Raw genomic sequence first — 21,218 nt, 5'->3', positions numbered from 1 at the left:
TCTCCTCTCTGGAACAACTGAACCTGCTACTGAAAACCATAAAAAAGGAGATGCTCTTCTATATCATGCATTAAGAATTTAAAGCCACTCCTTAAAAATGATTAAAAGGTATTATAAATAAAAAATCTTTTTTAGGGCAATTACTTTGATAATTGCAACATGGCCCTCCATTGAGGAATGTGTAGCACAATGTAGCTGATCAGACACCTACGGTCAGCTTCCCAAAACCTGATGGACATCGATCAACTGAAGAACACGTTGTTTGGGGGTGGATCTGGAGCCCCTGTTTTCTGGCCCTATCCCAGGCCAGAGAGCACTTATTCCTTGCCTAGGTCAGGGCCTGTCCCCACGGGAACCACCCCCAGAACCCCTGGATGGTGAGGGCAGCTGTAAAATGAAATTGCTGTTAACATTAGCTGGGCACAATTTGATGCAGACACCAAGGTGAATTTTATAGGGACCGCAACGGGGAGCCCACTTTATTTATAAAAACACATTCTTTTTTAAATATTTCCCTTATTTCTTTAATAAAATTCCCCTGACACGAGTGCCCTGTAAATATGGATCTGCTACGTCAGTCCTTCCTTCCTTGGAGGGGTCTCAGGGACCCATGGGGTGAGACATATGCAACAGACTCCCTCCCTAACTCCAGGTACCACCCACTTGGGGTGTGAGGTCAGAGGATGCCCTCTGTTGGTGGTCCTCCCTACCCAACTGGCCCCAGGCAGGTTATGATGTCACCCTGCTACCTCACGCCTCCCCTCGACTGCCCACTCTATACTTAATATCCTACACCTATTTAACAGTCCTAATTAACATTCCCTCTAAATAGTCCCCCACTGTACCTTCCCCCGCTTAACCTTTACCCTACTTAACATATTACATACTTAATATACATACACATATACATTAACATACAACATATAAAACATTTATTAAATTATTGCACAATGAGGGTGACTGGTGCAGTCAGTCACAACCTTCACAGTACCTTTGGTGTTGTCTCTGGTGGTTGGCTATTCTGGATGAGGCTTTGGGCCTTGCTGGATCTGGGGTCTAGTCCTTGGTGCTGTATGGGGCCAGGCCCCACATCTTCTTGCTTCTGGGTGGCCCCATCCACCTCGTGGGGCCACTGTCTGCCGTGCGTGGCTTGTGCCACTCATACACTGTCTCTAGGCGTGCGGGCATGGTGGTCTGCCTGCAGTCACCGTTGTGGCCTTCTTTATTCTTCAGGGTGGCCCCTATTAGCAAAGGGGGGCCATCCACACTCACTGCTGCACCTGCAGCCTTCTTAAATCTTTAGGGTGGGCCCATTACAAGGGGGTCCACCTGCACTCACTGCACTTGCAGCCTTCTTAAAAATCTTCGGGGCGGACCCGTTGGCATGGCAGCCATGGCATCACCACCACCATGGTGCCATATTGACTTCAAGTGATGTCCCCATGGCAATAGGGATGCTGCCAATCATCACTATCACACGCCTCCAGCCCAATCCTCTTCCTGACAGAGACGTAGAGGTGGGTCACCAGAGCTCCACCCGGCATGCCTCCACACAACAGCCTGGGGATTTCTTCACCCGGGCTGCCACAATGAGGCAGCCGTGGACTTTCAGCATCCGGCTCTTCACCCAGGCTGCCCCGGTACTTCAACTTCACAGCTCCACCCTCTGAGGAAGAGTGGACTTACGCTCTTCACCTCCCAGGCTGCCTGACATATGCATCCTGGCAGGACATTTTGAAAGGGCCTGCATCGCTGGCCACAAGGTGGGCTAACTGGGGCATGGCCGGGCTGTCCCCTCACATGGTCCAGACTGGGCAGTTCATTTTCGGACCGGACAGCCCCAAACACGCTGCCTGGTCCTGTTTCCTATCTGGGCCCATTGGGTCTTGCCCTGCAACGAGCCGACTGCCACCACGCCAAGTGGGTGGACAAGCTGCCCCTGCCAATTGGCTCGGCCCATGGTTAATTCAGGGGTGTTTTGTCTCTTTGCATTTTCCTTCTTTTTTTTTCTCTCTCACACACACACACACACACACACACACATATATTTGGTATAAGCATGAAGCCCTTAATAGCCGGGCCCTTTGTGGGCCACGGGCTCCAGATCTCTTTAGTAACAACGCACCTCCCACTGAAACTCCTTTCCATCATGAACTGGACCATCAAAAGTTCATAAAAGTTCGGAAGACTCTCCTGTTCTGCGCTGCCCCCAGCACATAGACCTTGGCCACACCTCTGTAGAATGTTTTTACGCCCCCCCCTCCCCTTCCCTGCACTAGTCATTTCCCACACCCCTCTTGGTTCTCTCAGCAGCAGCTTTAATGAGGTTGGAGCTTGTTACAACAACAAAAAAGAATTCAGTTACTGTACATACGGCGTGACATGACATTAGTGCTTTGGGGTATATGTATCTACTGGTCATTACCTGGTGACATAAACATATCTTGAGACTTATTGATTTAATACTACTTCAGTGACAAAAGTCAGCGTCAGACATTGCAGAAACTGCGATTGGTAGATGTCTATTGGCTTGCCCTATCCAATGGAGGCCAGGTATAGATAGACATGTTTGATAAAGGACTATGGATTAGTTCACAAATTCTTCATGATTCCAAAGATGGTTGGTAGCTTATAAAAACCCAATAAAATAAAATAAATAAATGTGTAGACAGAGAATTAGCACAACCAATGCCTCTCATCCCCTCTGTTTCTGACCGATGGTAAGCCCAAGCCCGCTCACAGTCCCGCCACATGCATCATGTGTTTAATGCCAGAAATGCATCATTTTATAAGGTTGTACAAATATTTTGCAGTGCCCAAGACTTTCTTTTGAAGAAAGGAATTTGCCCGCTCAAAAACAGTCTTTCAGCCCAAATAACATGTTCCTGCTTTGAAGCCTTCAAGGCTAACGTTTTCTTTTTAGAATGTTTGTAACCGTGGGAATGATACCACCTTGGTGCCATAATTCCTTTTTTTTTCTGCCATACACTGAAAAGTTTATACTTCGAAAAGTGTGCAAATTTCCTTCCTCTGTCTAGTGTCTCGATCCAGCTGTTTTGTTTTGCCAGCATTGGATCCCTTCAGAAGATCACAGTCCACAGCAGATGTGTGCCATTCAATTATTTTCAGCACATATTATTCAGCTCTGCCTCCGATAAAACCCTAATTAAAGCGACCTTGCTATCAAAAGATTGGTTCAGAACGGAACCCCCTTATCAAATTCCTGAAGCTTTGGGTCAGGCAACACCGGAAAATGTGGCCAAAACATCCCATTGCTTTGAGCAGAGTTTTGAAGGTCACGAAATGTCTGCCTTGAGCCCAAAGTAGTTACACAAGAGCTATTGTAAGTGTTAAGAAAAACAAAACGAAAACGAAACCTCTGTTCTGTGGCGTTAAATAAAATTACTGACAGCGCCGTTATTGGACATGAGCCATAGATGTCTTGAAAGAAAATAGTGAATTAAAAGAAGGTAATTAAAAAATGAGCATGAAGTTTTTCAAATACACTCTGCAGGCTATGATTAATCAAAGCATTGTATTTTTATATGAGACATGCACCTAACTGAATTGTCTCCAAGGACTTTAATAATACTTGTTAGTGTTAACCAGCACAATCTTACCCAGTTTAGAAAATGTAAAAGAATAAAATACTAAGGGCCCGATTCATGGAATCTTTTGCACGCTTCAAAGTGACTTTGCACTGCCGAAAAGTGACTGCACTGCCGACACAAACCCTGATTCATGGACCTGTGCAAAGTGTATTTTTTGCAATGCAAAGTCAGTGCCGTCCAAAGTCAGTGCACGGCAACAATACAATTTGCCGAGGTCCATGAATCAGGGTTTGTGTCGGTAGTGCAAAGTCACTTTTCAGCAGTGCAAAGTCACTTGGAACCTTGCAAAAAATGACATGAATACAACCCCTTACGGTCCGATTCACAAAAATAGACTACTTTTGCTGCACAACTTGCGCCATGGAAACCACTCACCATGACAGGTATATTATCATTGATGATTTTTGCCGTGTGAATCGGGTGTGACGTAGTCTGTTTTATTGGGTTAAGCGGAGGTTATGCCTGAATTCACTGTTGGCCTAACTTACGCCTGAACATGGGTTTTGTCCCATTGAAAAGTGCTTTGTAAATCAGGTTTTTAAATTACCCCCCTCCCCAGGCAGTATTCTCACTGGCTTCTAGAATATTCTATTCAATTCACACACTCCCATTAGCAATTTTTGCATCCATCTGTGCATCAGCCAATGCAAAGGTTTATGGCACCTCACACACATTAAACACCCGGTTAGATGCACTTGCACATGATTTCAAGTGAAATAATGCAGTCCATTGAAAGCAGTGGTCTACCAACTGTGGGGCATGCACCCCGAGAATGGCCCGGAGGATGTTTAGAGGTAGGAACAAGGGTCTTTCCAACGGGATACAGTAATTGGGTCTAATGGAAAATCAAAGCAGTTCTGGGACTCTGCATAAAGAAGTTTAATCTAAAGCGAGGTTCTCCAACCTTTGACTCTCCAGGTGGTTTGGAATCCAACCCCCGCCATCCCTAACCAACACAATCAATGGTGAGGGATCATGGGTGTTGCTCATATTGCTCTGTTGCTCATGCAGAGTACCCAGCTTTCAACTGCTAGGAACCAGTCTTTCCCTTTACACAAAATAGTAGATCTTTCTGGGACGCTGATCAATGTTACGATCTCAGTGTCATTGGCCACGCCCCAGTCGATAATGAGTTTGAAAGGCCACTCTTCATCTGTCATGCAGCTGTAAAATGCAGCCCGTGCCCCCTAAATTATTATTTAATTTTGGCACAGGGCGCAGGAGCATCATATGGCCTCTGGGCAGTCTGAAGAGAAATACAAACTCTTTATTCTTAGGCTGCACATCCTGTGCATACAAGCACATAGGGCCTGATTTACACAGCGTTTTACAATGGGGGTTTCCCATTGCAAATAGGTTTTGTAAATCAGGCCCATATTGACCCTTGAAATGTGCCTAACCCATTCAAAACTGCCAATTTCGTGTCCAGTCTGGGTCATTGTGTACACTCCTGTTTTAGAGGGCGGTGACTTTAATCAGTGGAACACATTCATACCATTTGAGCTAGGAGAAACCGTGTGATACAACTATTATCCACACATGTCACAACGTGAAGAATTACTGAAGTTTACCCTTAGTCCACCACACAGTAATAGTTTGGAGAGGCACAGTTAATGAACACTTGTCTTTAGAATTATAAAGTAGTAAGTCTGACAGAATACCTACTGCTTGCACGAGTACACAGCTGCTGACTACTGCTAAACCAATAGTGATCCCAATCATACAGGTGAAACAGACGCATCCCAAAGGTTATAGCTCCTTCGCCACTTGGTAATGTGGGCCAAAGGCAGGCTATACTCATCAGAAGGGGTGTGACTGGTACAGAAGCAATCCAAACAACAACAGTAGGGTGATACTTAAATAAAATAACGTCCACAAAAGGTTCTATAAAATAGGATCTTCAATTAAACTAACAAAAAGGCAAACAACTAATGAAAAGTTACTAGCCTACCTCTTAAAGGAAAAACACAGAAGAAGCAGATTTAAAAATAAAGGGCACTCTGAGTTTGCAGACAGGGGTGCTTGGGCAAAGATTTGAGCAGCAAAATGTAAACATTAATTAATATGCCTTTCAAAAGATAGAGAGGGGGGTCTTAACATCAGTAGGGTCTTTAAAGTTGAAGCAGGAGAAAGGGGCCTCTTCAGATTCTTTAAGTTTCTTGTCTTTGGGGCTCAACAGCATCACGACAGGCTTCTAGGTGCTTTGCTGCAGTTAAACTGGTGCCAGGATGGTTGCGTCGGGCTTTCCCAATGGTGAGTTGCCACTGAGACGGTTCAAGGAGAGCGCTACCAGTTGATTGAATCAAATGTTGAGATGGGTCTCGTCAATGTATTTTAGCAGGCCAAGTCAAATATACTTCAAGTCAGGGTATGAGATGGGCATGTCTATGGCTTCCAGGAGGTGCTGTTGGAGTCCGAGTCACGTCGAAATGACCTTCTTCAATGGGTTGAGTCACCGTCTCGATGGTTCGAAGAGCAGGTAAATGGCTCAAAATACTTGGAGTGCCAAAGGCAGCATCATAGGTTCTGTACCGGCTCAGTGTGAGGTGAGCACAACTGAGATGGCTTGAAAAGCAATCACGGTGGTAAACAGGTTTTAGGCTGCGTTCTGTGCTTTGCAGTCACTGGGAGACCAGTCCAGGGACTGAGGGGCAAGGAGAGTCCTTTCATCGGCTCTTCCAATCCAGGAAGGGTTGTAGAGGTCACTTTCAGGGTTCTGTCACCTTCAGTGAGCAAGCCCTGGGTACCAGTATCTCAGTTGCAGTGAGCCTTGTTCAGCCAGCTGGTCATCCCAAATAGGCCCTTGGGCGGTTAAAGGAGAAAGGCTTTCCTCTTTGTTGGACCTCACTGTCTAAATCTATGTGTAGAGGACCTCAGAGCAGACTGTGCGACTGTACCCCCAACATAGTGCCAGGTGAATCCTTCTTCAAAAGTGTTCCCAAGATGAATCAACTAAGTGGTGATCCCCCATCCCCTTATAGAGGCAAAATGCTACAGTGGATGTGTCCAGATCAAGCCTTGTTGAGGGTAAAATCCAGGTTGCTGTAACAATCACTGCTTGCCAGCTGAGGTCATACCTCGAGTGCCTTGTCTGCAGGAAGGGAGGAGTTGGGGCAGGGAGTTTGGGAGCCCTATCAATATACACAGTGGTGAGGCCCCTCTGTCGCCTGAATCTCTCTTATATGATACCCTAACTCTGCCACCTTCTTCTGTCTGCCTACCTCAAAAGATCTCCAGTAGTCAAAACCTTGGTGTGAGGTGGTCACTGTGATGAGAGAACTGTCTTTGAAGCCCAGTTCCCAGGAGACCTCACAGGGAGGATTCCTGATCCATGGATGGGGGTGTAAACCCTCTCCAGGAGGATCAAAGAGAGGCTGGCTGGGCTGGACCCAACATGGTTGTTGTGGGTACACCCAGACCACATATCTAATACACACCTGGCCCTGTCATGAAATAATCACTGCTCACCAAGCTGACAATAATAAGACATCCAATGCGTGTAACCACATAATTGTGTAATCGCATTAGCCACCATGTCATAAATGGACATGGCTTATATTTAGATATTAATTACGGCAACCAAGCTGTTTGGGTCCACAATTATGATGTTTTGAACCAGAGGTGTTGACATTTAAAAAGCCACCCTTGCCTGTTGGAACTTGAGTTCCAGAAGCTATGTTCAGGACTGTATATATGACCTTTGATCCTGCCCTTCTGCCACTGCAGGGCCACTGTTGGGGATTTCAGAAGACAGTCACAGCAAGGAACACAAGTGCATTATGCTGTTTGGCATGGATCTTTATAGAAATGGCATCTGATTAGCAGATACCACTTTCAGAAACAGAATTATCTGCATCATTTTGTTATTAAAAATCAAAAAAGCTCAGGCTAGCCTGCCTTCACCAGGTGGTATTTTGTCACAACAGCTTAAATAGATGAGTTCCTTTATAAATGACTTCTCTTTTCACATGAGAATCCTGACACATATACAGTTTGTAGTGATGGAGCTGAAGAAATCACACATTTCTTTTCGTTATTGTGACTTGGCAGTGGTGCATAGACTGGAATGCAATTCATTCAATGAATTGAAAAGACTCTATGGCCCTCATTACGAGTTCGGCGGTAACAATGCCGCTATTGGCGGCATGGCTGCCGCCGAAATCACGTCGGGGTCTTGGTCCTCGAAATGAGGATTTACCGGGCCATTCCGAGTTCGGAAGGCCCGGTAATTCCTCCCTCCAAGGACCCGGACACGGTCCTTCCCCATTCCCATTTCAGCCCCCATAGGGCTGAATGGGAATGGAAGAGGGAGCAAACAACGGCCCATTACGAGATGGCCCATTGTTTGCTCCCTCTTCCCCTCGCGGGACCCGGTAAGCACGCCTGGTTTTCCCAGGCGTGCTTACCGTGTCCCGCGAGGGGAACTCGTAATGCGGCGGTACAGAGTGAACGACGCCAGCACCTTTTACGGCGCTGTTCACTCCGTATCGCCAGGGTCGTAATGAGGCCCTATGTGTCTGAATTACAAAAGCAGTTTTTAATCAGACCATCACATTGAAAAACGCTTTGTAAATTACACCCTATACGATGCCTTGAAGGTTGATTATCACGGTAACTCACCATTTGATGTTCCCTATAATTATACATCATTGCAGTACTTTGTTGAAAGAGTGAAGGAGATGGGGGCGGCCTGTGGAGGCTAAAACAATACAACTCTAATCTCGATTTCTGTACTCATATGACTCAACAGCTGCTTGATCATTTTCTTGGGCCATCTTTTGCACGCCTCATAAAAATCCTCCACTTTGCAATGTACACTTATTAAAACCTCTGCTGTGCTTCACTCACTTCTCTCTATCACCTCTGTGTGGGCTGCCTCTTTATGCAAGACCAGTGCCTCCTTAAAGTTCCAATACTGGTCATCAAATCCATTCATGGGCTGGAACTCCACTGATGATTGTTTCAATCTCCTGCTACTGCCTATTTCTTCCTATTCATTCGATCAACTTTCTAACTTTCATCACCTCTTACCAACCCTTCTCAATTCTACCCCTTCTCCATCCTTGCCCCCACCACCGGAACTCCCTAAACCATGAAATCAAACACAACACCAACATGTAGGCATTCAAGACGATCCTCAAAGTTCATCCCCTTTACACTGAGTGGCCCACAGCATTATCGAAGCACATTGTCCCCCCCACGAACACATTTCCCCTGCCCCATTGTACACACGTTGATATCTCCTGTAAATATCCCTTGCATTGTTCCTGTCTGTTTATATGGTGCGCGGTTCATTCAACCTCACACTTCATCTGGTCTATTTTGCATTGCTGAATTCTATTTTAGGGCATCTGCTCATGGGGATGCGCTGGTGACATTTTGGATTTACCTATGTGTTTCTTTCCACTACACCTTGTTCATCCCAATGAATGCAATAAATACATAAGTTGAGCTGGCGTAGAACAAGGGTAGGAATTAAGGTTTTAGTGAGGTGATAGGTGAAGCCTGACTGGATCTTCTGCATATTTAGGGGGTTCATCATACAGTTGAGGCAGTGAAGGGGATGCCTTGCTAGAGCTTGTGATCACTTTTGAAGAGAACACGGGGGTTGCAAGCCTTAGTGGAGGCGTAGGAAGACGGGCGAGAAAGGGCATGGGAAAGGCAGTTGATGCTTGGAGGTAGATCACTTTAGTTTTCAGGCAGTTGGGCATCAGGCATGGAAATGCAATGCCGGAGCAAATGAAAAGAAATACAAGACGGTTGATCAACTGTGAAAGATGGAACGGAAAAGATTATTTGGGTGCTATTGGGGAAAAAAGGTGGTTGGAGAAATAAAAGGAGCAGTATGGACAAGCTTTAGTTCCTTTTGTGGGTATAGGAAAGGGGGTGCAGTATCTTTCAACTTGTAGGCATTGCAGGCTGCTAAACAGGCTGAATTTGTGAAATGTGTTTCACAGAGGAAACAGCCCGATACTGTACCATGCCCTATGGTCCAAATGGAGGCCCTGGTAGCTTTTGATTCTTTGATAGGGGTCCTGGGAAGCTTTATTGGGGTCTTTCTTTAAAGCTTCCTTTGCTTTTTATCCTACCCATGCCTAATGCACCATTCTCAAGTGTTTGAAGTTGGTCCTGATATATCTTAGATGGTAGACGAATTGCCGTTTCAACGTCCAATTGTGCCAATGGTGAGAGAAAAAGAGATTAGATCACCATTGTTTTTGTGCATGAAAAGAAAGAGATGGCAATCCGTAAGTTATTTAATTTGTAATATAAATTGCTGAGCGCAGCATAGGGAGCAAAATCGAACACCCTCTCTAGCCTAAGTCATATATGCTTTGCCCTTCGCTGCGATGGGATCAGAGAATTTTGGGATCACATATCGACATGTAGATTTTCGTTACGGTGGAAAGTTGTATCTTTTCTACAGCTTTCACAGTGTTAATTTCCACGGAATTTGAGATTTCATTAATTACTGCATTCTACGAAACTTGCACAGGGGAGGCTTACACCTTTTCAGTCCTGTGTTGAATTAGTTTTAGGCTTCTCCCAGGTGTCGGAATAGCGTGCATGGACAGACTTTACTATCAGCTATGGACATCGTGTATGGCAGGGGTCACAACCTTTGACTCGCAAGATGTTGTGGACTACAGCTCCCATCACTCCCAGCCAACAAGCAAACGGTGAGAAATCATAGAAGTTGTAGTTACACATTTTTCCAGAATCCTGCGCAGAACTCTCTGAACCGGGTGAATCCACAAGCCAGGGTTGGACAATTGTGTTCTTTCTGTATCACTCAGGGCTTCCACGTGACAGTATATTAAGAGAAAACAAGATTCATGGCATGGTGAAATCCACCCTCGTTGCCTACATGAACACAGACGAGATCACATTAAGAAAGATGTTTATCTTGTCGGGGAGTAGTGTGAACAGAAATAAGCATGTCAGGCAAAATAAATGGGACAGGCTCTCCCCAAGGGACAACGGTAGCAGCAGAGAAGCCTAGAGTCTGCGGGGAACGCTGATCAGCGGAGAAACCTCAGAAAGAAAATATTACCTTGTAATTACTTTTTTAGCTGGAGTTGTTTAACTGGCTCCAAGTAATTAATGAATGCCAACGTCCACATGCCTGATTGACGATTTAGTGTTACGCTGGGGTCAGGAAAAAGAAGGTGAATCATTTCAATCAGAATTCGCCTGGTGAAAAAAAAATGCGCGCGTGTTTATTTTTGGCCGGCAATGTTCATGCACTGTAAAGTCAAATGTTATTTTTAATTTAACTTTCAGCCTTCGTTTGCAGCCTCTTCAGAAATCTCTTTACGCAAGTTTAAAAGGTTAAATTCGACGTTGCGCCTTGGCCTCGCCAATGGCAGATGCAACATCTCCGGTTTAATGTGAACACTATTGATGGCAGCTTCCTTTTATTACTGGAGCAAAGTTCTCCTTTGCCAAACATCAACAATAATAGGTTTTCCATTTAATGAGTCTCTATTTATAACAAGAACAGAGCATTTCACAAAATGGTTGACATTAGCCAGTGCAGTGTGGCCCCTATATCCTGCTGCGTCTGAAGTATATGGAGAGTAGATACAGACTGGGCATTATAGCAGCAGCTGAGATCAGTAGCATTTGCCGTGCGATAGGTATTTTGTCATCCCACTGCAGCCTTTTCTACTGAAGTATCATTGCCCGGCTATAGCAGCAGCACCTCTAACAGACATGGTGCACACATTCATGAATATGCCTATTTGGGTGGGTCAGGTGACTTCATAACAGCATCCAGGGGCCTGCATTGGGCATTCAGGGCCAGTTTCATGGAAGTGTGTTATGATGGCGCAATACCATAGGAAAACGTTCCATGAATCAGGCCCTTAATGTACTGAGAGCTTTCTCCAAACAATATATGCAGATTGATCGAAGATGGATATAGAAGCCTCAAGTCTCAGTGAATTGTCTTAAGGTCACACAGTTCCCAGTGCTCTTGACAGAAACTGTGAGGGCCCTTTCAGAGGCAGGAACAGGATGTGGAAACCGGCCTGCCTGCCATAATTTATCTCGTTCGTCAATCCAGTGATAACGCGTACACACCATTTTTTTTTCCTCCCAAAGGGAGGAAGGTCGCCTGAAAGCGTTGTATCCCGTCACTCCCCTTAGGACATATATATTTGTTCTTTTTGCACAGGAAACCATTGAACTCCTTGCAGTGAAAGGGTTAATATTTTGAATTCCAACCTTGCCACGACCGACCGATATCCAGGGAAGGACTACTGAACCAGAAGATACACTGTCACCACATTAACTTGGGCAAGGTTCTCCTAGGCAGGAGGACAATTCAGAAGACCCCAAAAGACCAATACATAGGGAAACTGATGAAATCCTGATTAGATGAGGGTATTAATGACACATTCCCTGGTTATTTTGCAGAACAGGGGCACCTTGGGAAAATGAACACTTGGTAACCTTTTTTTCTGATTCATTGGAATGATCATGAAATCCGGACAACTATTTAGTAAGCTTATCTGTACTGCAAATCTGCGGGCTGGGGCTCGGGGTATTACAGCAAATTCTGATAGGATATGATAACCCTAAATTGGGTGCTTTTGTTATATCACTGCCACTATCCATTTACTCTTATCAATAAACATATATGCGTTTGTAATTCCTTAAACCAAATTGTGTGGGGACAATCATGACAGAAATAAACATTCAGTAAAATGTAATAGTTTGGGTTTTGGACAAACCATGGAGAGAGTCTCAGGAAGGAATGCCCCACTGCTGCCATATTTAGTCAAAGTGTGAACATAAGAGGCCAGATTGCAGCTGGTGTGCACGAGGAACCCCAAACTTCTCGACTTCCCTGCTTCATTACTTACATTGAACTACTGCCCGAGGTGGGGGTCACATGTCTCTTATGCACGTGACTTGCCTCTGGCTGCTTCTTCATTCATCAAGCAGAGCCGCTCCCAGCAGTAAAGTTACTTCTGGATTTTGTTTTTTGTGTGTGTGTCCTGTTTTGTGTGTGTGTGTGTGCGTGTGTACATTGACATTGGGGTTCTGTGAGTTCATCTTTTATTTAGCCCCTCAGCAATACATTGAAATAAAACCATTATTTGACATGACACTCGATAAACATGCTCTAGTGGTCTGTGATTAAGATGCTTATGATTTCTTTTTACGAAGAGGGCTTAATTTGTAATTGAAATAGTCTCAATATTATGTCCTTCATTAATGTTGTGAGCTTTCCCCAAGTCTGCTTTCCCCAAATCTTACAAATGGACTCTAATTGATGATTAGTTACAGGATATTAATACTTTAAAACTCAGATACCGTTCACTTGTGTATATATATGTGGTTGCCATTTAACAGTCAATATGGATATATATTTGAGTTTTCGTTTCTATGGATTCTGCTACAATATCTTACTTTCAAAGTGTCTTCCATTGTCTTTTCTCCTTCTGCCTTAAGCTTATTTGTACGCGAATTGAGAGCTCAAACGAGTTTTTCCCACATCAATAATGGATTGTTAAATATAGGTTGAGCGTTGTATATTTTGAAACATTGATTACTTTACTGGCAAGCACAGCTGTGGATTAATAAAATACTGGTGTATAATGTAAAGGGTTAAACCAATCTGCACGCATTGAATGCATCATTGCACGCTATACTGCTTAGTATAGTACTTTTGTAAAGTAGTGAAATATTTCAATTGACGCACCACCCACAGAAGCTAGATGCTGTAGGAAAAATGGTCAATGTGTGATAAGAATTTTGGACGATGTTAGGCTGCGGCTTTGTGTGAACTGTTGGAAAACTTTCAGAGGAAGTCAACTCAGAGAAAGTTCAAGGCCAGAAAGTTAACTCCTGTTTCTTTTCTCTTGGAAGGTTACAATGCTTTGGCGTTTGATGGGGCTCCAAGTTATGGTCACACTCCCTCTCATCACGTCGCACAGTTTACAAACCATTCCTTCAAGCACGAGGATCCAATGAGCCAGCAGACATCTCTAGGTAACCGCGAAACAACATTTAACAGGATTTTGCAATGGCAGGCTGAAATCTGTTTGTGTTTTGAGTGTCGGCCTTTATCAACAAATTTAAAAGTAGAAATGATGCTAGAGAAAAGGCGCAAAGGGTAGTTTAAGAGTGTATGTCTGGCCTACTTTTTAATGTGAAGGTTTAGTCACTAAATATTGTTATGCCAATTATTTTTAAGTCTTGCTTTTTCAAAGACAATGTTAAGTCATTTATTGAATCGTAGGATACTGAGCATTAAAGCTTTGATCCAACATTTCCAGAGCTTGGTCATTTCAATCACTAGATCTATCTGAATTTCCCAACAATCTGGTATAGCACAAATAGTGCAATATTACAATAATGTGGACATAGGAAGACAGGCGGTAAAATTAATTTAACTAACATTACAGTAAGATTACACGAGTTAATGGTTAACGCTATGGAAGAAAGGAGCCCTGTGAGAACTGCTGACACAAAGCAGCAGGGACCTGGTATCCTATTTTACAGAATCAGTGTGAGAACTGAAAAAAGCTAATTTATTCTTACAATGCAAGGAGCTCCCTGTCTCGAAGCAGCATGCACAAGGGAATGGCTGCACTGATTACTGCAGAGATATTTCCGTTTGTGAAAAACTCTATACGGAAAAGAAATTAACATCGATAAGTGTAACCTAATACTAGAAGTAAAACATTAAGAACAGCATTGACTGCAGTTGAGAGGGACATCCATCAACAGTCCCGGGCCTTGAAACACTTGTTTATTGGGGTTTTATAATTGCCATATCATATCATAGGATATCAAGAGCGGCAGCTCGAGAAAATAAAGGCAGATTCATGTCTGTGAATAAAAACTAAAATTTCAGTTTCATCACGGGGATCTAAAATTTCTGTTTGTCCTGATGAAGGCCTAAGATACATTGAGGGGTGCTCTATCAGAACCCCCCTGTAAAAAGGACGAACACACTTTGTCAAAATTATTCTGTTCATGATTACACAGTGCATTGATGAATCAATGCGTGATCTGAGATGTAGTACACAAAGGTTTACCATTTGTTTATATTTTGTGTGTTAGCCGATGACATTTGGCCACAAGAAAATATCTAAGACAATCATGAATAATGTACATGGCCAGACAAAATGAATTTAGGCTGCAAGTCCAGACCAACACCTGTGTAACAGAGGACATTTTGCCATCATTGTACACAGTATATATCTAATGCGAGTATATTGAGGCACTTTTTACTAACCCCACGACAAATTATCTGTGAAAAAGAGTCCACCTCCAGTGGACTAGAGACTGTTATTGGCTTATTTTTTGAAAATTTTTTTTATAATAAATATATATTTGTGTGTATTAAAACTATTACTAGAGACATATTTTGTTATATAAGGGGTCCAGGTATATTCCTGAAAGAAATTAAGGTTTTGAATGGATTGAGACTGGGTAAGACTGAGGAGAAGAGGTGACTGGTCAGAGCCACATACATTACACGTGTCTTCCACCGGTGTTCTTTATATATTACTATCCCGGTTGAGGCAGACATTAGTCCGGACCCCACATTTTTAAGGTAGATTAGATGTTGGCCATAGATGCAATATGAGTTTGCAACCTGTGGCTCTGCAGGTATTGTGGACTACAATTCCCATTATCTCTCACACTAGGCTATCCTGGCTAGGGCTGATTGGAGATGTAGTCCAACATATCGGTAGAGCCAAAGGTTGCAGACCTCTGCATGAGAACATTTGTCACTCATGTGTTGCCTATTTATTTACTAGATCAAAATAGGTTGTAATTAGCAAAAAAGGGTAGCAGCACCTTTCTGTGGCCATTCTACATATATTTCAAAATCATCAAGCATAACTAAACAAATAATGATAGATATGCGCGTGATTGAACAGCACAGAACGCTGGCATTTTTCTGTGTGCAAAGAGAACAATTTCTTAACATTTTGCACAAAACATTCATAGATTCAGAATCTTCTGTTTTGATATCACCGCACTGTGCAATTTTCCATACAGGATAGATCCTGTGCAAAATACTTTCTATGCCGATGGTCTACAGAGCAGAATTCCAGCTGTAACGATGTCTTGCAAATAAAAAATAAAGGCAGCTATAAAAACTGATGTGCCATTTTTCCACAACAGATCAGCAGTATTCAGTCCCTCCTCCTGTGTATGGCTGCCACACACCCACTGATACCTGCACAGGTGGACAAGCCCTGCTACTGAGATCACCATACAACAGGTATGTCCAGAGAATGTCACCTTGGCCTACATCCACTGCAACATCAATGAGTTGTTTTGAAGTCGATTGTGTAGGTCTGTCACATGTGTCGCCTTCTAACCGTGTGTAAACTGCCTGAAAAAAACAGCTCAGGCAACTCCAACAACTTTATATGTGCTGCATTTCTTACAGCTTTGACTGCTCTGTGCAGGTCCTAACCTGCAAGCTTTGTGATTGTGCAGTGTTGCATGCTTCTCCTGAAAGCAACAGGATGTGGGAATGGGATGTGCAGGATACGCACACATTGTTTTTCATACAAGGCACAGTTGACTTCCTCTTTATTCAAAGCACTTTGTTCTTGAAATTAGATATTGCCAATGTGGAATGAATACAACCTGAATGTGAATGATGTTCGTTTGATTTCTTGGCATGCACACCATGCCATCGCGTGCACCGATTTATTTGTATAACCACGTCTGAACGCTGTGTCATACCATTCTCCGCCACTAACATCTAGATGGATTTAAGTTCATAACATCTACATCACTAACATGTCACCCAGTCATCTCCTCATTGGCTGCAAATACTTCATCCATAATTTATGGAATCGCTGCTTGATCCCCTCCAGTCTGGGTTTCAGACGGTCGAACAATGCCTGGAAGAAGTCAAAGGGTTGATGTCCTCCAATTGGCGTCTCCTAAACGCTGGAAAAACAGAGCTACTGTTCTGCCCAAAAACACCTTTTGGAAGGTAGTAGGCAACCAGGGTCACCATGCTTTTGGCATTCACATTTATCCTTTGCCCCTAAAATAAAAAATGTGGCATGTATTTGGCAGGAGCAACTGGGGAGTAAAGTTCAGGAAGGCGCTTAGGTGCAGTCAATTTTTAGCACCTTGCGTCTTCTGAGACAGGCCCTCACGTTCATCCTAGCAAAAGACCATTCAGCGGTGGTTGGAACCCTGGTGAATTTGCACCTGAACTACTGTAATGGGGTTGCTGGCAGGTATTCCATGCACACAAATTCAGAGACTGCAGAGAGCCCAGAATGCTGATTTTCCGAGTGAGAAAGTCCTCTCCGATTTCATGTCTGCTGCAATCTTTACACTGACTCATGGTGAAGGACCGAATTGACTTTAATGTGCTTTGCTGGCTCCTAGTTCTCTTTCAGAGAAAATACGTCAGTATAAACCAACTCGACAGCTGTGGTCCTGTGATAAATTACTGTTGCAATTCTCCCCTTCAAATTGTGTATTGTAGGTGTGCAGTATAAGGCCCAAAGTTGTGGAATAAGCTTTCATTGCAATTTCGAGCCATTAAAAATCCAAGACTCTTTCGCAAAACCCTAAAGACCCATTTGTTTAAGTAACTGGCATAAGATGGTGTTATCATAAGAGTCCCCTTAGGATTCATATCTGGAATTTGGTATAAATATTCTTTTCTCGCAGTGTTTCACTTGAGTGTTTCTGGATCCAGTCTGCACCCAGATACAATTTGGTTTGTTAGGTGTGCTATACAAATAACTCAAAATCAAATTAAAAAATCACATTTATTCTGGAAGGCAAAATTGGTCAGCTCACATACATCACTGGAAAGAACATGCATTCCTTGATCAAAACATGTTGATCAAAACACTACAATAGAACGTAAGCGCAGGCACTGATTTGGAAATGACATCCTTGAGTCTTCCTTCACCCAAGTGGTGCAACTATTGAATCCCAATTTCTTCTGCTTTTATTCTATTGAATCCCAATTTCTTCTGCTTTTATTCAAAGCCATGGAAAAAAGCTTCTATATGCTCGATTTTGGGGTGTTTGTAAGTAGAACTCTATAATGGGCTGCATGAGCTCCCCAGCAGCATGTAATGTGTACCACACTGTATTTGTATGTCTTTCTTTCGGAATTGCAAGTGTGTTAAGAAATGTATGCATAGCTGTGAGGCTATGGGGCTACTCATAATCAATGTGCATAAGATATCTTGTTACTTAAAACCGTAATTAAAAAAAATGAAATACAGTTCCCAATTAACAACGTCAGAATTGCCTTTTCCAGCATATTTACAATGCAATTTTCTTATTATATTGTTATCATTTTTTAAATGTTAATTTAAGAACAAGTCCACGAAGAGGTCCATCCGAGAATAACGTGAACAATAATTTAGGTAGTGTGTTCTGAGGTTTTGGTGATTGTTCAGTCCTTAGTTATGCATTTATTAATGTTTTTTATGAAGCACAGCCTGTACCCCTGCAGTGACCTCTGAGACTCAGGGGATCATGATGACTGGACTGGCAGTGTCTCACGGCCTCTTTGCGTTCATACTGCTGCACTTGTGGCCCATGCTACTGCCAGTTACTTTGGGGATTGAGCTTTCTTTAGCTGTTGGGTCAGGCTGGTTGCTATTGCCAGGCGGCAGAGTTAGCAATAGGACCCAGTCCCTTGGATGGTCGTCATAATTTTCCCAAAGTGATGGTAATTTCGTTCTGATAGCAGCGTGGGGCAGGGCCACATTGATCTGCCCTCACCCAGCGAGATGATCCAGTGTGCTCTAACCTTCCCTGCAATACCTAGAGGAATAAAGTAGTCCCGATAGTACAACAGAACGAAGTACTGATGCTGTTCTCTTGGAAAACTGCCGTAGATTGCCAGCTTCTCTGTGCACATACTAGCTTGAGCTGCACACAGCTTGTCTGTCGCTCTATAAACCTCTAGGTTTTGATACAGTGGTTAATTTACTTATGTGGGCAAGCCTATTTTAAAGCACTCCCAGTTTTTGGCAAATACAGGAAATAATGAATAGGGAGAGGGATTGTTTTTTTAATTTCTTTTTGACAAGTTATAATAGTCAATAGACAACATCTCATTTTTTGTACTTTTTCTTAAATGATTTAGGTGGACGTTTGTAAACAAAATGGCATACTTGTGGAAATCTCTCACTCCCTCTACCTTGCTCCCTCTCAACCTTTCTCTCTCCCTCCCTCCTTCACCCCCCCCCCTCCCTATGAATATAGCACTGCCCTATAAGACAAAGGCAATTTTCTGGAATAAAAGACATGCATTTGAGCTAATTTGCATACCCATAATGCCTTGCTAATATAGCTCTGAACTGGAGGTGAACTTCCAGCGATGGTTACTAGGTTGCTTTATAGCATGTGTGACTTGGCTCAAATCGAATATGCTACTTTCCCATTTCAGGTGGAATTTCTTTCAAACTTTTTAAAATCCTCCATAGCTTTACTGCTGTTTGTTAAACATGCCCAAAAGTTCCAACCACAAGACTCTCAGACTGTACTACACAAATGATTTCTAATAATGCTGAAACCAGATATGTAGTTGTATGCAGTCTTCAGAAATGTCTGTTTTAGTTTCATTGTGTTCTGTATAAAGTAGCACTGGCCTGGAAGGCAAAGGGAATTTTCTGGCTCAAAAGGCTTCATTTGAGGTAATGTGCACACCCACAAACCATTGCTAATGCGATTCTGAACTGGAGGTGAATTTACAGTGATGGTACTAAGTGGTGTGGAGTGTGTGACTTGGCTCAGATGGATTCTCCTAGTTTCACATTACAGGTCCAAGGTTTTTTTTCAAGCCTTTTTAAACCCACCATAATTATATTGATTTTTTAAATATTTGCATATTACAACCCAAAAATTACTATGCCATGTGCAGCAACGGATGGCAGGCAAAAGGTGGCAAACCCATCACTTTTAAAAGTATGTGGTGGGAAGAACAGGCTAAAACCTACATACATCCAAGTATGTTTTATTGAATCATGCTGCATCACAAACCAATGTTTTACAGTCGCCACAGCTTAATCATGGTTCAGGGTATACTAGACATTGAGAAAAGACAACATTTATACTTTGTTCCTCTACTCATTTTTGTCTTTCTAAACATAGAAAGAGGACATGAATCATATTTTCAAACAATTGCTTTGGGAAAACATAAATAAAACGTGTGCCTAAAAGAAGCTGTAATCAGTAGCGACCAGTGCAAAGTGCAATTATACGTGCAAAATAGCAATATAAAGTACAATGCGTAAATACAGATGTCCTTGAAATTTAAAACATCAGTTCAAAGTATAATTTATGTGGAATACAATGGAAAAGGAAGTTATGGCTAATACAATTAATGCCTTAATGGCTAATAATTAATGTTTTAAGATTTCATAAATTATCATGTATAATATATAACACAATTCATGCCTTAGTAGCTGATAATGAATGTCTTATGGTTTCATGGGTAGTAAAATACCATTCAACCCGTAATGGCGAACTAATGAAATATCCAGCGAGATGATGGACTTGCTTTTGTAATTTTCCTCATATTCAATATGAAAGAAATGATGCAATTACAGGTGATTTCCTTAGTATTAATTATAATAATAATAATATTCAATTAATGGATCAGCTTAGTTTCTTACTGCATTTCAAGGGTTTTTTAAAGGTGTATCTTTTCCAGGGCACACTGGCCATGGTATTCAGCCATTGTCACTGTCCATGTTGCTCCAAAAACTAAAAAAGATGAGGCCAAACAGGCCATGGTGTCTGTCCACAGCCAATGGCCATAGCCTACTGCTGTGCCCCATATCTACTTCCCTTGTAACTAACCAGATCGCACCAGCCATTGCTTCTGGCTGCATCCACTGTCAACATTGTAAACATTGGGACAAAAGACCACTGGCCAGTGACCACAGCCTTTGGCCACTTCCACTGTCCCATTTCACCAAGTGGGCTAAAAGACCACAGTCATTACTACTGGGCTGGGTCTACAGTTGAGGGCTGTATCCACCACACAATTAAATGATCAGATCCCCCCAGCCCTTGGTGCTGTCCCAGTTACATTCTAGACCAGCCACCGATTAAAATATATATCTGTATGTTTTTGGTCACCTGATAAAAGCATGCAAATTCCATATTACAGGCAGCAAATATTTGTGGCATGCACCTAGGTACACCATGGGTTGATTTAATGGAAATAAATAGTGAAAATTGAGGTTGTCATTTTTAAGATATTTGTGTTTTAACACGTATCTATGTTGTACACATGCACACAAGCAGCATACAATTCATGTTCATTTACAACATGTATTATCCTAACATACATGCATGCCCACAAACACGCATACTCACACATACATATAGTTATTTATAGATATATATGCCCAGATACAAAACATACACAAAATACACATACACACACACCGACATACATGCACATACATCAAGCATGCACACATACATACAGTTAGTCACAAAGGTATATGCCCACATACACACATGCACCAAATATATGCCCAGAATGATGCATATACGCTTACATACAAGCACAAACGCAGACACCTCAAAACAATAAATGCACAGAAGCACACACACACACAC

At 42.7% G+C, this 21,218-nt stretch overlaps 1 protein-coding gene across 6 annotated transcripts in view; it reads left to right on the top strand.

Moving 5' to 3' along the window:
• Positions 1–21,218, top strand: part of WT1 (WT1 transcription factor) — a 328,482-nt gene that overhangs the window by 39,945 nt on the left and 267,319 nt on the right. For all 6 annotated transcript variants that reach the window (XM_069623565.1, XM_069623562.1, XM_069623564.1 and 3 more), the window contains exons 2-3: positions 13,491–13,613; positions 15,765–15,864. In XM_069623565.1, coding sequence (XP_069479666.1) covers positions 13,491–13,613; positions 15,765–15,864 — 223 coding nt within the window. The remainder of the gene's footprint in view (positions 1–13,490; positions 13,614–15,764; positions 15,865–21,218) is intronic.

This window comes from Ambystoma mexicanum, chromosome 11, assembly GCF_040938575.1.
Source record: "Ambystoma mexicanum isolate Mex_15411 chromosome 11, UKY_AmexF1_1, whole genome shotgun sequence".
Taxonomy (NCBI): domain Eukaryota; kingdom Metazoa; phylum Chordata; class Amphibia; order Caudata; family Ambystomatidae; genus Ambystoma; species Ambystoma mexicanum.
The sequence above is the reverse complement of the archived record's forward strand: the minus strand, read 5'-3'. Positions and strand labels throughout refer to the sequence as shown.